Below are 13,383 nucleotides of genomic sequence, written 5' to 3'. Positions count from 1 at the left end.
CGAGAAACAGCCAAGTTAAGGCTAATGTGTTTACCATGCTCAAATATTGATAATCAGGGCCACTCGTTTAGGAAACCTTTTTTCAAAAGATCCAGACGTTAAAATAATTCTGTTTTCCGTTCGAAGTGCTTTTTTTCCAATTCAATTTAAGAAATGAACTCGGGATGAAAACTTAACTCTCGAACCTAACGGCAGGTGAAATGTTGTGTTGGTGTCTCTGTCGCCCCAATGTCTCTGTGAAAAGTATATCCAGACAACCTGCATGGAAAACTGACCATAGCTATCGCACCAAATTTTCTAAAAAAATCTTTAAAACTGAACTGAAAGTGAGCAGCACTCCGAGAACAGTAGTTGTAAAATTTCTTTATTCTCCGACACGTTTCGTCTAACTGCCGTTGACTTCTGCGGGGAGTTTTACAAGTTAACACTAAACACCTGTATTTATAAGCCATAGTGAGCGGCTATACGGGGGCCAATGACCATAAAGGCTTGGCCGGACCTACGAATAGGAACAGATAAAGTTGCGAAAAATTTGAAACATTTTTGGGCCAAGGTGGGAGAATTCATATGAGGACCACGGTTTGGTTTCCTTTTTTCGCCACGCACGTCACGCAGCAAGTTACAAAACGTGAATATAATTCTTGGTGCCTTTCCGGATGCCACCGATGCCTTTTCCGATGCCTCCATTATTTATTACAGCAGTAAAAGATATATGTGCCATCAACACTGTTGAAAAATTGCTTAACATTTTATTTAGCGAAGTATACTGTTGATAGTTCGGCTTCACAACACTATTGTTTTCCGCAACTATAACTGATATGTCTCTATATGAGGTATTAAATTTATTTCCCGCTGACCACTCGTATTTCAATCTTTTCTTCTTCCCCCGCTTGTCGCCCGTGATGTAGTAACTCCCTCGACCTGGAGGTGGTCCCCCCGACAAGCTCTGCACAAGTGGGCTCGATTGCAGGCCTCTCCGAAGTTTCACCACTTTCGTTGATAAAGGTTGCAGCCTTCCTGGCATGCGACGGTAAAGCACTTCTGTCATTTCCATGAGTCGATCGCCAATGTGCCGTTAACCAAAGGCCTTGATGGAGTGCTCGCCGCCTCTTGTGGTTTTTCTTGCGCGAGAAAGGATCAATCCCGCACTAGATGATCAATGGACTTGCAAAGGTACATTGCTTTGGGTAGAGGCGAAGGGCGGGAGCGTCGAGGATGGTTGTATACAAGGTTATATCCAAGACGTCAAGGCTCACTTGAGCATCCTTACGTGAGGCTGCATGGACGCGCATTTGTACGTCAAACAAGTACACGAAGAGCCATCGAAACTTTCTGTTGGCAAGCTGTATTTTGGGGGCGTTCCTGGCGGAGGTTTCATGCATTCATTTTTTCATTGTCGTCTGCTCTTTTGTGATGCCTTCCAACTGCAGTAACAGATTCCGCATCGCGACCAGAAGCTGGTGCAATTCAAGTTGCTTTTGCGGGCCACTTGTGGCCAAAGGCGAAGAAACTGATTTGTCCTGGCATGGCGACGACTCCCCGCCTTCTGATAATTCATAATCAAGAATCTTGTTCTCAGCTGGCGGCCCGGCACAGTGCTTGCTCGGGGGCAGCAAAGACATGGTTTTGTTTCGGTGTCTTGCAGCCAGAGCAAAGAGATTTGCGCTTAGCAGGCATAATAAACACAAAAAATACAATAATTCACGGAGCGAGCGAATCGAACGATACGACACACGAGGTTACAAATGAAATGTGATTCCTAGCTATGCACAACATGCATCACATCTATTAAAAATACTTAAAAATGAAAAAGTCTTCGATGCACTTCGTTCTACAGGTAGTAACGTTTCTGTTAAAGTACAGCTGGTCTGATTTGTGCCTTAGGGTGTAAGGACAGGTATCGTCTAGGCTTGTTGGTAAAAGAGGATGAAGAGGGTGGTTTAAGTCCTTCATTTTGCACATACACTCTTTAGATATCTCTTCTATACGCAAGTGTCTCCACCCGTGCTAACTCGAGGGCATCTGAGTAGCTATCTGCACACGGGAAAATTATCTTAAGCGTCCTTTCCTGTATGGATTCAATTTTGTCAGACAGATAACCTGGAATGGATTGCCACACAGGCACGGTGTACTCTAGAACAGATCTAACAGAGCTTGTATAGACCTTTAACATGCTACCTTGATCAACGCCGGCTCGACGTAGAATACGTAGGGAGTAGAGCTTCTTGCAAGCTTTTTATATATGTAGTCAACATGACTTCCACTTAAGGTCACTTAAGTAATAATACCACTAAAAAGGAAGGTGTGGTTGACTACGATCCTTAAAAAACACTATGACTGCTAGGTTGATCTTTTTCTGCCATTTGTTGAGAGGTATTTCTTTATTCTACGCAGTTTTTGTGTTCTATTACGCAAAGAATTATGAAAATATAATTTGAAGGCATTTGAAGCTTCGTAACCAGGCATTAGATCGGATAAGTATTCAGGCCTATTTTGAAAGAACAAAAGACGCATATAATGTTACAAGAGCACACATGATAACGCACGAGACGCCATGTTGATCGATTGGCAACCAAATGTGAGAGAAAGATCTTCGTTTTCATGGTGAGCAAGTGGTCGTGTGTTAATGGAGCTAGCGAGCGTGGGTCTTTCAAGAGATCAATAGACATTGGCTGGCTATTGACGATGGCCTTTATCACGCACACGAGGGTCCATAGTTGACTCGTCGTTCAGTCGCAGGCCATTTCTTTGAAGAAGAGGGGAGAGGATGCATCTTACAGAATGGATCTACTGCTCCCAAACTCCACTCATATGACTCGAAGACGGAACATTCATGACGAAGGTAATTCAATCACAGTTCCCTTGCAGCAGCTCCCTTCGGATGCGTTCTCTTATCTCGTTCACGGTCATACCTCGTCGTTGGTGTTGTATCTTCTCGTAAAAGTGCCTTAGCGGCTGCATGAAAAGAACGATCGCAAAGCGTAGTGAGTGTATTCCCCTTACAAGGAGCAAGAAGTAAGCCGTCATTGGAATATAAATCATATCTTCCGGTGTCTCTAACTGAAATCAGCTCAGTTATGTAGGCTGGGGCACGACCGTGTATTGCTTTAAAAAAATGTTAGATAATTTTAAAAGCTATGGAATGTTTTACGGGCAGTCATTGTTATGACTTGAGTGGAGGTGTCACGTGACAAAATCTGCTCTCCTGTAATATGAGGCGTGCAGCTGCATTCTGGACTCTGTAATTTGTGTAGATGGCATTCAGGAGCTCTAAATACAAGGCTGTTGCAATAGTTCAGGCGGCTAGATATAAAAGCATGTCGTGCATGCTCCGTTTACCTTGAAAGTTTCCATTAATATTGACCAATGTGTTGGCTAAACAACCATGTAAGCTACTGTTAATTTAATTAATTTTTATAGAGTTAAAGAGGTTAAAAAAACTTATTTTTTGGGTTGTGCACTTTTATCGCACTTCTCCATGTAACAAAGTCACCAGTTTAAGCGTAGTTTTCATCTAATTTCATCTAAGACAAGATGTCTCTTCTGATGTGCATGCCTTACCTTATGGTGTACCTCAGGGTTCCGTTTTGGGCCCCTTGCTGTATTCTTTGTACACTTCCCCTTTAGGTGATATTGCAAGATCTCATGGTCTATCTTATCACTTTTATGCTGATGATACACAGCTATATTTATCTTTTGAAACGTCATCGCCTGAGGATATGTCAACATGTACATCTGCTCTTGAAGATTGTGTTAAAGATATTGACCTTTGGATGTTAAATAACAAGCTGAAGCTGAACAGTGGGAAGACTGAAATTATAGTTTTTTCATCCTCCTATCGCCCACGTCCTGCGTTAACAAACCTGGTGATTGCCTCTGACACTGTTGACTGTTCAACTGCTGCTAAAAATATTGGAGTTATTTTTAATTTCTCTATCGATGTTGCCGCACGTTACTGCTGTTTGCAAGTCTTCGTTTTTTCATTTAAGCAATATTTTTAAGATTCGCAAGTTTCTTTCTTACGATACATGTAAAACTCTAATTCATGCCTTTGTTACTGCAAGGATCGACTATTGTAACTCACTGCTCTACGGTCAGCCTAAATGTATCTTGAAACGTTTACAGAGTGTCCTAAATAGTGCTGCTAGGCTTATTCACCTTACTAGTAGATATGAGCATGTTACGCCGTTGCTTATTCAACTTCATTGGCTACCAATTGAACAAAGAATAACTTTCAAAATTGCAGTAATTACATTTTAGGCGCTTCATGGTGCTGCACCTAGCTATATCACTGATCTCATCAAGCCTTATACACCTGGTAGACTTCTTAGATCCTCCAATCAATTTTTACTTTCTACATCTAAATTTAATCTTAAAACTTATGGTGGCCGGTCTTTTACTATTGCCGCACCTTCTGTTTGGAATGCACTTCCATTCGAACTTAGATCTTGTAATTCCCTTTCTTCTTTTAAATCTAAGCTCAAGACGTGGCTTTTTAAAATTGGTTATGATGTTGTATAGAATGATGATGTTTTTATAGGATGACTATGTAGTTTTGTAGTTTTGTAGGTTTAGGATTTTGTTCTTATTTTTATTATGTAAAGCGCTTTTGGACCATTGGGAATTAGCGCTCTATAAATACTGTATATTATTATTATTATTATTATTATTATTATTAATTAACGAAGACGATTACTAACCAAAATCATATTGGCGCAGTGTTAAGCTCTTGGGTTTCTTGTGATGTGTTTCTTTTTGAATTTTTATTCAGGTTGTAAAGAATGAGAAGACAGATACCTTCACTAACGTAATTGACAGAGATATGTTTGCATTTTTTATGGAATTTTGGTCTAGCTTTGGCTCTTAATTTCTCTATCGTGCATGCTTTGTTTACCATGAAAGTTGCAAGTGGTGATGAGCAATGTATTGGCTAAACAGCCAAGTAAATGGTGCTTAGTTTGAGTAGATCGATGTAAAGTTGAAGGGGTTTAAAAGAGAAGCCTTGCTTCCCTGGTCGCCGTATCAAATGACGATTATTATCCTGAGATTTGAGAGAATTTGTGGGACACTCCTTGGGGTTGAGTACCCCAGCTTGTGCTAGATCCCTGACAAACCTCTTCGACCTGGAGGTGTTAACATCGAGTAGACAGCTCGACTCGGTATTGCTAGGATATTTACATATATACAACAGCATAATATTTACAGTTTCAAAATATTTACAATTCAATTTACAGCAGTATTTACAATCAATATAATATGTTATTGAGCAGTTGATATGTACAATTATATGTACACGGAGGGCTGCTAAGGTCAGGGTTTATTTAGAGGTCTGCCTCCCTCAGAAAAAAGTTTTTAACTTTTTCGTAGCACCTGACCTCTCCCTAATTTTAACACACTATCCTGGTGGAATGATTTAAGAATTTCTTTCTCCAAGGGCATGACGAAGCTTTGAGAGCGAAGCGATCTTTCATGGCTCTGGCGTTAGCGATCGCCTACGGCCTTCATGTCCTTTGGTGGTCAAACGACAACAACTTCAAGCTGAACTCATTAACGGGCAAGCACCTCCGGATAGACTTTCGAAGAAAAACAAGCGAGGACACCGTAATCGAGGCCAATGGCAATTCTTTTGAAACCATTAAATCAGCAAAAGTACTAAGCGTTACCGTAAGGGGTGACCTAAAATGGAATGATCGCGTAGATAATATTACTGTGAAAGCGTCTCAGCGAATCTATTTGTTTAAGCAACTTAAGGGCGCTGGGATTGACTGCCTATCTCTAATTCACTTCTACTACGCATGAATTCGTTCTGTCTTAGAATGTGCCTCTCAAGCTTTCCATTCTAGCTTGCAAGTCTACTTGTCTGATCAAATCGAGAGGATTCAGATGCCAGTTTTAAGGATCATTTATCCAGAGGCATCGTTTAGAAAAGTGCCAGAAGATGCAAATCTGAAAACACTTTTTGACAGGCGAGAGGAATTATGCGTAAGTCTATTCAGTCTGACTAAAGAGAGTGATGGCCAGTATAAACTAGCTGACCTGCCACCTGCGCACAATAAGGCCTCTCAGTACAACCTAAGGAATAAGCGAATGTCTGTTATGCCTGGTATTAAAACCAAAAGGTTTCAAAATTCCTTCATAATGCACCATGTAGCAAAAGAGCAAATGTAAATCTAAGTATTTTTACTATATTTTAATTGTTTATATTTAGAATCCATTATTATACGATTTATATTTTTTGTAATATATGCCTTTAAAATTATTTTAAATTATATAAATTGCGCAAGTAATCCAGCAACTAGTTGTGATTTTAATAATAAGACTTTGCTTAAAAATTCCTCATTGACAGAAAACTAAATTAAACTTGCCCGTCTGTAATTAGCAAATCTATCTCCTACATCGTGTGGGGAACCCAGGTTTGATAAGTTTCTATCATCTGCTGGGCTTCCTCGCCACACTACTTATAAATGACCCTAAATTGTAATTTTATCTGGATTAAGTATACATTATTGTGTAATGATATTAATATAGTTATTATTATAAATTGTTGTAAACAACTGTAATTTATTTTTGTATGTGTGTGCGTGTGTAAGTGGCAAACAAATAAATAGATAAATATATAAAACAAGAGTCTTTCTTTCATGACGACTCTGTAGACGAACTCACACTGGAATTGCGGTCGAGCAAGTCAGAATTAATCAAAAATTGGGAGGCCTAAGACTATTGATCTTTTGGCGTGCAAAGTCGCTGATTTTTTTTATCATGCTGACGTCTAACATGTAGCGTCAAAGGTGATATCTGTCCTGCAGATGTTTCTGACCGTAAAGCGCGTCAGCAGCTGACCATTGAAAATGTGTGACTCAAAGATGTGGGCCACCACAACTTTGTCATAGTTGGAAAGTATATTGGTAGGGCTTTCCCAACATGGAGCCAGCTCCTCCTCGTCTTGGGTTATGGGTGACCACCATTTCCACTTTCAAGTGACGAAGGTATGTGTACTGCATTGCCTCGTCCTGCGAGTTTTCCTCCTCTTCGTCATCGTGCTACTTCCGGATGTTTTTCAGCAGGGAGTACGCCCTGGCACTTCTCTCCGCGTTGACCTGCAGTACGTCGTTTTTGTCTACTGTTGCCTTGCTGTTGCCATGTGGTGGTGCACAAGCCGCTTCTTCGCCACTGGCAGGTCAAACGTGGAAGAGGAGTACATCTCTGCGGATACTGGTCTCAGTGATACTCTTGTTAGGACGCATCCCTACCGTCTTGAAAATCGCAGTCACCCTCTTCCCTATGGTTTCTGGTGTGAAGGCTAAACCGTTGTCTTTGACGAACAAATGGTCCTTCATCCTTGTGGGCGAATTGAGGCCTGATGTGTTTCACAAAGATGGTCATCCACCTGTGCAGCGCCTCGTCCGGGGGACAATTTCCGCCGGACCTTGGTGGTGCGTTGTCTTGTGTTGGACTACAAGCAACGTCCACGTCTTGGTCAAAATGCTGCACAAGCGCATTCTCCAAGGGCCTGGGTCTTGACGCGTTTGGAAGAAGGCATGTTGTCAGCAGAAAGTCTCAACTCTTTGAGAAATCCCTTTTTGAAATACTCTCGGCCTCCATGCCTAACCTCAATATTTTCAAATCCCTCCTTGCCAGCTTCAAAGTCTCGAAAGACTTCATATCCTTCGGTGTAATCTAGGTGTAGGCCTCATTGACCTGTCTGGCTGTTGTTTGGCTGGCAGTGCGGCAGTGAACCGTCCTGCGATAGCCATACAACTGGTGCTTAAACTGGCCAATAGCTTTGCGGTCTCTTTTTGTCACCCTCTTGGTTTTGAAAAAAAGGCCCTTCTCGACAAAAGCAGCGACCATTTCCATGGACCTCGTGTAGGCTTTCATTGTGTTCCATCGGGACTAAACTTCTTTAAGGCGCGAGCTCTCGTCCGCCAACTGGACACTATTAATCACACCACTCCTCACATCCGCCACCTTGACACCACTAACTCCATGACGACACTCGTCCGCCACCTGGACACTACTAACTCCATGACGACACTCGTCCGCCACCTGGACACCACTAACTCCATGACGACACTCGTCCGCCACCTTGACACCACTAACTCCATGACGACACTCGTCTGCCACCTGGACACCACTAACTCCATGACGACACTCGTCCGCCACCTGGACACCACTAACTCCATGACGACACTCGTCCGCCACCTGGACACCACTAACTCCATGACGACACTCGTCCGCCACCTGGACACCACTAACTCCATGACGACACTCGTCCGCCACCTGGACACCACTAACTCCATGACGACACTCGTCCGCCACCTGGACACCACTAACTCCATGACGACACTCGTCCGCCACCTGGACACCACTAACTCCATGACGACACTCGTCCGCCACCTGGACACCACTAACTCCATGACGACACTCGTCCGCCACCTGGACACCACTAACTCCATGACGACACTCGTCCGCCACCTTGACACCACTAACTCCATGACGACACTCGTCCGCCACCTGGACACCACTAACTCCATGACGACACTCGTCCGCCACCTGGACACTATTGCAATTCTACAATTTTGATTAGTTTTTGATTGAGACTAACTCTCCTTGACACTTCAAACCTTCACTCTCAAATTTGAAAGAATTTCGCTAAACGCAGTGACTAAATGCCCGGCAGCTCTGCACGGTATCTAATAGAATAAATGCCGGCAGTCAAAACTTTTCACACAGTTTCCGCCGGAAGATTCTTTCAAACTTCTTAAGAATATTTAATATTTGTTAAGGAATGTCAAGCCATTCCAAAAATTTGTTTGGTTTTTTAGTGGACAAATTCTCCGAGCTTGTGCATACTACAATATTGCTTGGTTGTCGACATAACCAAACTTAACAGTAAATCAGAGCTCGTCATTCAAATTCCTTGGTCTTAATTTTCATGGCTGAGTTTTTTGTCCTGCAACAGAAAAAGGTAAAAAAACGGATCATGTGTACTGTGGGTGACCTCAGTCGACATATCGGCCGATACATCGGCCGATATATCGGCCGACAGTTGACCGATAAATGTCTCGACCGATATAGTCTTAGACCATCGATACTCCACCGATACATGACCGATACTTGACCGATACATGACCGATACTTGACCGATACATGACCGATACTTGACGACACTTGACCGATACTTCACCAACGCTTCACCGATACTTCACCGATACTTGGCCGATAATTCATTCCCCCGGGGGCAGGGGGAGATTATTCCACGATAAAACCTATAAAACTCTAATAAGTAATACGATTACCTCATAATTTAGATGTAAACTGCGTGTCTGGAATCCAATTTTAAATTTCCCTTGTGCCGGCCATGGCGCGTGTCGTCTCCGGCAGCGAATTCTAAGTCCTTACAGCGAAGTAACGAAGAGACCTTAGACCATGTTTTGTACATCTTACTTTGGGTATAAAAGCATATTTGTGCCCCTTTAATGATGATTCGTGTTCTTTACTTGAAATGAATTAGCTATAGTGGTGGATGTCTTCTTTTGAAAACATTTGTCTATCGTAAGAAACATATCTTCGGTGAGACGACCCTTCAATGTGTTACGTAAACCAATCAAATCGAGCAATCTTTCTTACGGAAGGGTCTTTGATATAAATACATGTCATACCTAAGTGCACGGTCCTTTACCCTCTCTAGTTTTTCAAGTATATTCAACCTATTGACTTTGCCTGTTACTTTTCCGGAGATAGATGTGGTGTGAGAATTAAGGATCTGAGTTCACTTACAATAGATCAAAATTACGAGGTCTACAACGCACGATTTTATTGCGTTGGAGACTCACTACACCCTTTTCAAAGGTTAGGTTATATTTGGTTTTATTATCTGTGCTTTGGAAGCTTATTTAATTGGATATTTATTTCATTTTAGCCGTTTCTTTTCGCCGCTGCAATCATTGTTCTTTTAAAAAAGTGTGACCGTCTGTTGATAAAGAGCACGCAATTTGACTATTCAAAGGGCTAAAACCTCGAGTTTGAGATATAACGGCAAACGGGAATGTCGGTAGAGTGAACTCGCAATACTTCAAACCACACCCATACAGTTTTGATTTCTATTTCATTCTATATCAAGCGCGTGTTTTTAGTAAACGTCAAAACACTTCTAACCCTGTTGGTTCCCATTGGACCGCGAGGCAATTTTATTTTCCGTTGATGTAGTCTTCAACGCTAGTGTACTAAATGGCGGTGACGGTTGAAAATATAGATCCGTATTAGGTTCCATAGCTTCGTAAATCCACTTCATAGGAATACAACTGTTTCGAGATATTTGTCCTTCAAAAGCTTAAAAGTGTATGCGACAATACCAAATGGCTTTATGGGTAAAAGTAATTTACCACTGCTTGGTCGAAGTTCTCGTTGAGAGAGACAGCACGAGCACGCATGTTAATGGATTCTCCTTCCTTCCGGCTAAAACTGTGAGCTTCGATAAAACAAAGGCAAACAACCGTTGCCCATACAACCTGTCGGTATTGTAGCGTACGGTCTTATGCTCTTGTACGCCAACCTTTCTTGAAATGGCTGTATACACTCTGCAGCGGCCTATTTGTGTCACAAAGAGGGTGGGGAGAGAGAAAAGAAAGCGCACTCACATCTCTTTGGAGGGGGAAAAGTCGTCCGGCAACAGCTCGTTGAAAATTTCAGATAATTTGTAGTCAAGGATGCAGTGTATTCAGTCAAATTTTTAACAAACCTCGGTAATTCTTTGAGCCCTTGTCTTTTTTGGCTCCTTAGGCTTTGGTTCCCCCTCTTCGGTTTCGTACAATTCGGCATCTTCGTCGGCATCTTCGTCCTCACCGTCTCCGTCTTTGCCCTGAAAACTCGCCCCTACAAAGCCAAAACATATACTAATTTAACTGCAATCGTATCTCTGGACTGACTTAAGCTTCATACAACAATAGATTTATACAACGCCGCGCCTTAAATAATCCTCAACCTTTATCATTTCCTAAATATCGATCGTAAATAGTTACTACACGATTCCAAACGATCCCCCGCAAAATGTAACAAGAACGGTGGAGTTTTTACACGGAGGAGAATGATCGGAAATTGTGCTAGAATCATCGAGAGCTCCCTGTGTTGTTCATTATACAGTGCAGGTATAAAGGTTGGGTAGGTGTGGTTTTAAATTCATGAACACGTGTAGTAGGGTACGCTAAAATTCTCGAATACACGGTCATTTATAGGTGTCGGTGTGTTTTAAAGAATGAGGTATATATCAATAGTCGCTATTCTTATTCAGTGAGATGCAAATAAGTGGGCGAATTATTTTTAATGCACGTCATTCTTCTCTCAATGTTCTCGACATGAGAATAAATTTAATTAAGATTAGCCTGAGGAACATAGGTAATTTCTGTGCGTTTGGCGCTCCTACCATCGCGGTGATTCCCGTTCGGGTCCACAAAATTGGCAAAAAACGATGGAAACATACATTTGTGATAATTGTTTTTTCGTACCTTCTAGCTCCTCGATTCGTTTTTGCCTTGCCGCTATGGTGGCTTGATACTCGGCCTCCATCTTTTTGTACAGTTCTCGGATCGCCGAATCCGTTCTCGGGCAGCTTCGAGGTCACTTTTAATATCTTTGAACTTTTTGGTCGAACTTGTCTTCTGTCCCTTCCCGCGGGCGGCTTTACTGGTTTCCTCTACACTGTAAACAAATGATACAAGCTAGTTAACTCACAAATGCCGGTTTGAACGGATATCCCTTGTAACTGATTAGTTTTGTTTCAAGTTTGTTTGTTTGTTTGTAATCTATTTTCGATGCATATATTCTTTAGTCTGTCCTAATCTAAAATAAACTTGACGCTAAATTATCATCATCATAAGGTGACTTGCTTCAAAATATTTGTTTTTAATGTTTTACCTTGAATTGGCGAATAAACATTATGCTTTACCAATCGTCCAGATCACCGGGTCCCGCATTTCGTTTATTGGTACACAGCGTCTTATCATGACTCCACGAATTAAACTGGAATCTAGACATTGGCACCGCGTAATCGAGTCGCCGCAAAAGCCACATCTGTTTGAGCAATCGATGAGTCTTATATATTCAACACGTTTTAATGAAATTTGTTTCTTCCTAAACACAGTTCGATCCAAAGGGGACGTCGACCTCGAGGAGAGAGATGGGTTCTTGGGCTTTTTGACACACAATATGACCCCGCTTGACCGTATTTACAGCTTGTACTTACATGTATGTGCCGCGGGGTAGGGTATGGTTTTGGCGCTATCATTTTTGCCTCTGTTGGCATTGTGTTTCCGGTGTGATCTTTAGATGGAATATATAAATTGTATCAGCTAAAATTGCAGTGCGTAAATGCCCAGCTAAACAAAAAGCAAATTCCGCTAAAATTGTCAACAAAGCGATTTTATCGAGATTTGTGTTTTGTCGCGCGCGGTTAGCCGTTGTTTGGTCGTTGTTTTTCTTTGAATAGGGTGTCATACTTCGTGTTTGGACAATTCTCGTTTGCTTCATCCTTAAAGAGGGTCAGGGTCTAAGACACTTCGAGGCACACACCAATTCAAAATTTACGGGAGTACCCCCCTCCCCCGAAACGGGACAGTTCCTGTGACCTTAGTGCAATATTGGTGCAATTTGGTATTTTTTCAATTTTAGACTCAGAAGCACATACAGTAAAAACCCGCTTATAGGAAAGTAATTTTTTCCAAGCAAGGCTAAGAAGGTTATTATAAAAGATGGTGCTTAACTGGAAAATTTGGCTACTCAGGTTCTTTTTTTCAAATAGACTGCGAGCAGTCTCTTTTGCTGTGAAATCCGACTGGAACGAACGGGGTAAAGCGGACGTGATCGACGAGCGGTGAGCGGCGAAGCCGCGATCTGCCAGCAGCGGGGCGCCAGTCGCAGCAAAAAGAGATCGCGGCTTGGCCGCTCACCGCTCGTCGATCGCGCCCGCTTTTTTTCGCGTTCGTGGCAGTTGGATTTCACAGCAAAAGAGAGACTGCTCGCAGCCTAGTTTTCAAAATAAATGACTTGTTTGTCATTGGGGGGCGTGGCCTATTTTTTGTATTGTATGCATAATATGTTAAAAATCCAAGCATATATTTACCAAGTTAACAAAGCCATCCAAGATAAACAGAATAAAACGCAACATTAAAACATGGAATTGCGTTGTTGCTGTGACTGAATTTCTCACAATAAGAACCTGTTTTAAAGTTGTAGGCTAAAACAGGTTCTCGGAATGGGGAATGGAGAATATGGAATGGAGAATATGGAATGGAGAATGAGGAATGGAGGATGGGGAATGGAGAATGAGGAATGGAGAATGGAGAATGGAGAATGGAGAATGGAGAATGGAGAATGACGAATGGGGAA

At 42.0% G+C, this 13,383-nt stretch overlaps 1 protein-coding gene across 2 annotated transcripts; it reads left to right on the top strand.

The window, feature by feature from the left end:
• Positions 1 to 407: 407 nt before the first annotated feature.
• On the top strand, positions 408 to 6,622 carry LOC149048528 (uncharacterized). Of its 2 annotated transcripts, none has more exons than XR_016184659.1 (2): positions 408 to 2,842; positions 4,772 to 6,622. XR_016184659.1 is itself a non-coding variant. In XM_089199161.1 (2 exons), exons 1-2 carry the CDS (start codon positions 2,782 to 2,784, stop codon positions 5,797 to 5,799), a joined length of 426 nt encoding a protein of 141 aa, XP_089055287.1. In that variant the 5' UTR covers positions 408 to 2,781; the 3' UTR covers positions 5,800 to 6,622. The 2 variants fall into 2 exon arrangements, 1 of the variants encoding a protein (XP_089055287.1); XM_089199161.1 differs by having other exon boundaries at positions 5,435 to 6,622.
• Positions 6,623 to 13,383: the final 6,761 nt, after the last annotated feature.

Source organism: Pocillopora damicornis, chromosome 3 (assembly GCF_964200805.1).
Source record: "Pocillopora damicornis chromosome 3, jaPocDami1.2, whole genome shotgun sequence".
NCBI lineage: Eukaryota > Metazoa > Cnidaria > Anthozoa > Scleractinia > Pocilloporidae > Pocillopora > Pocillopora damicornis.
This window is presented reverse-complemented; position numbering and strand designations above follow the sequence as displayed.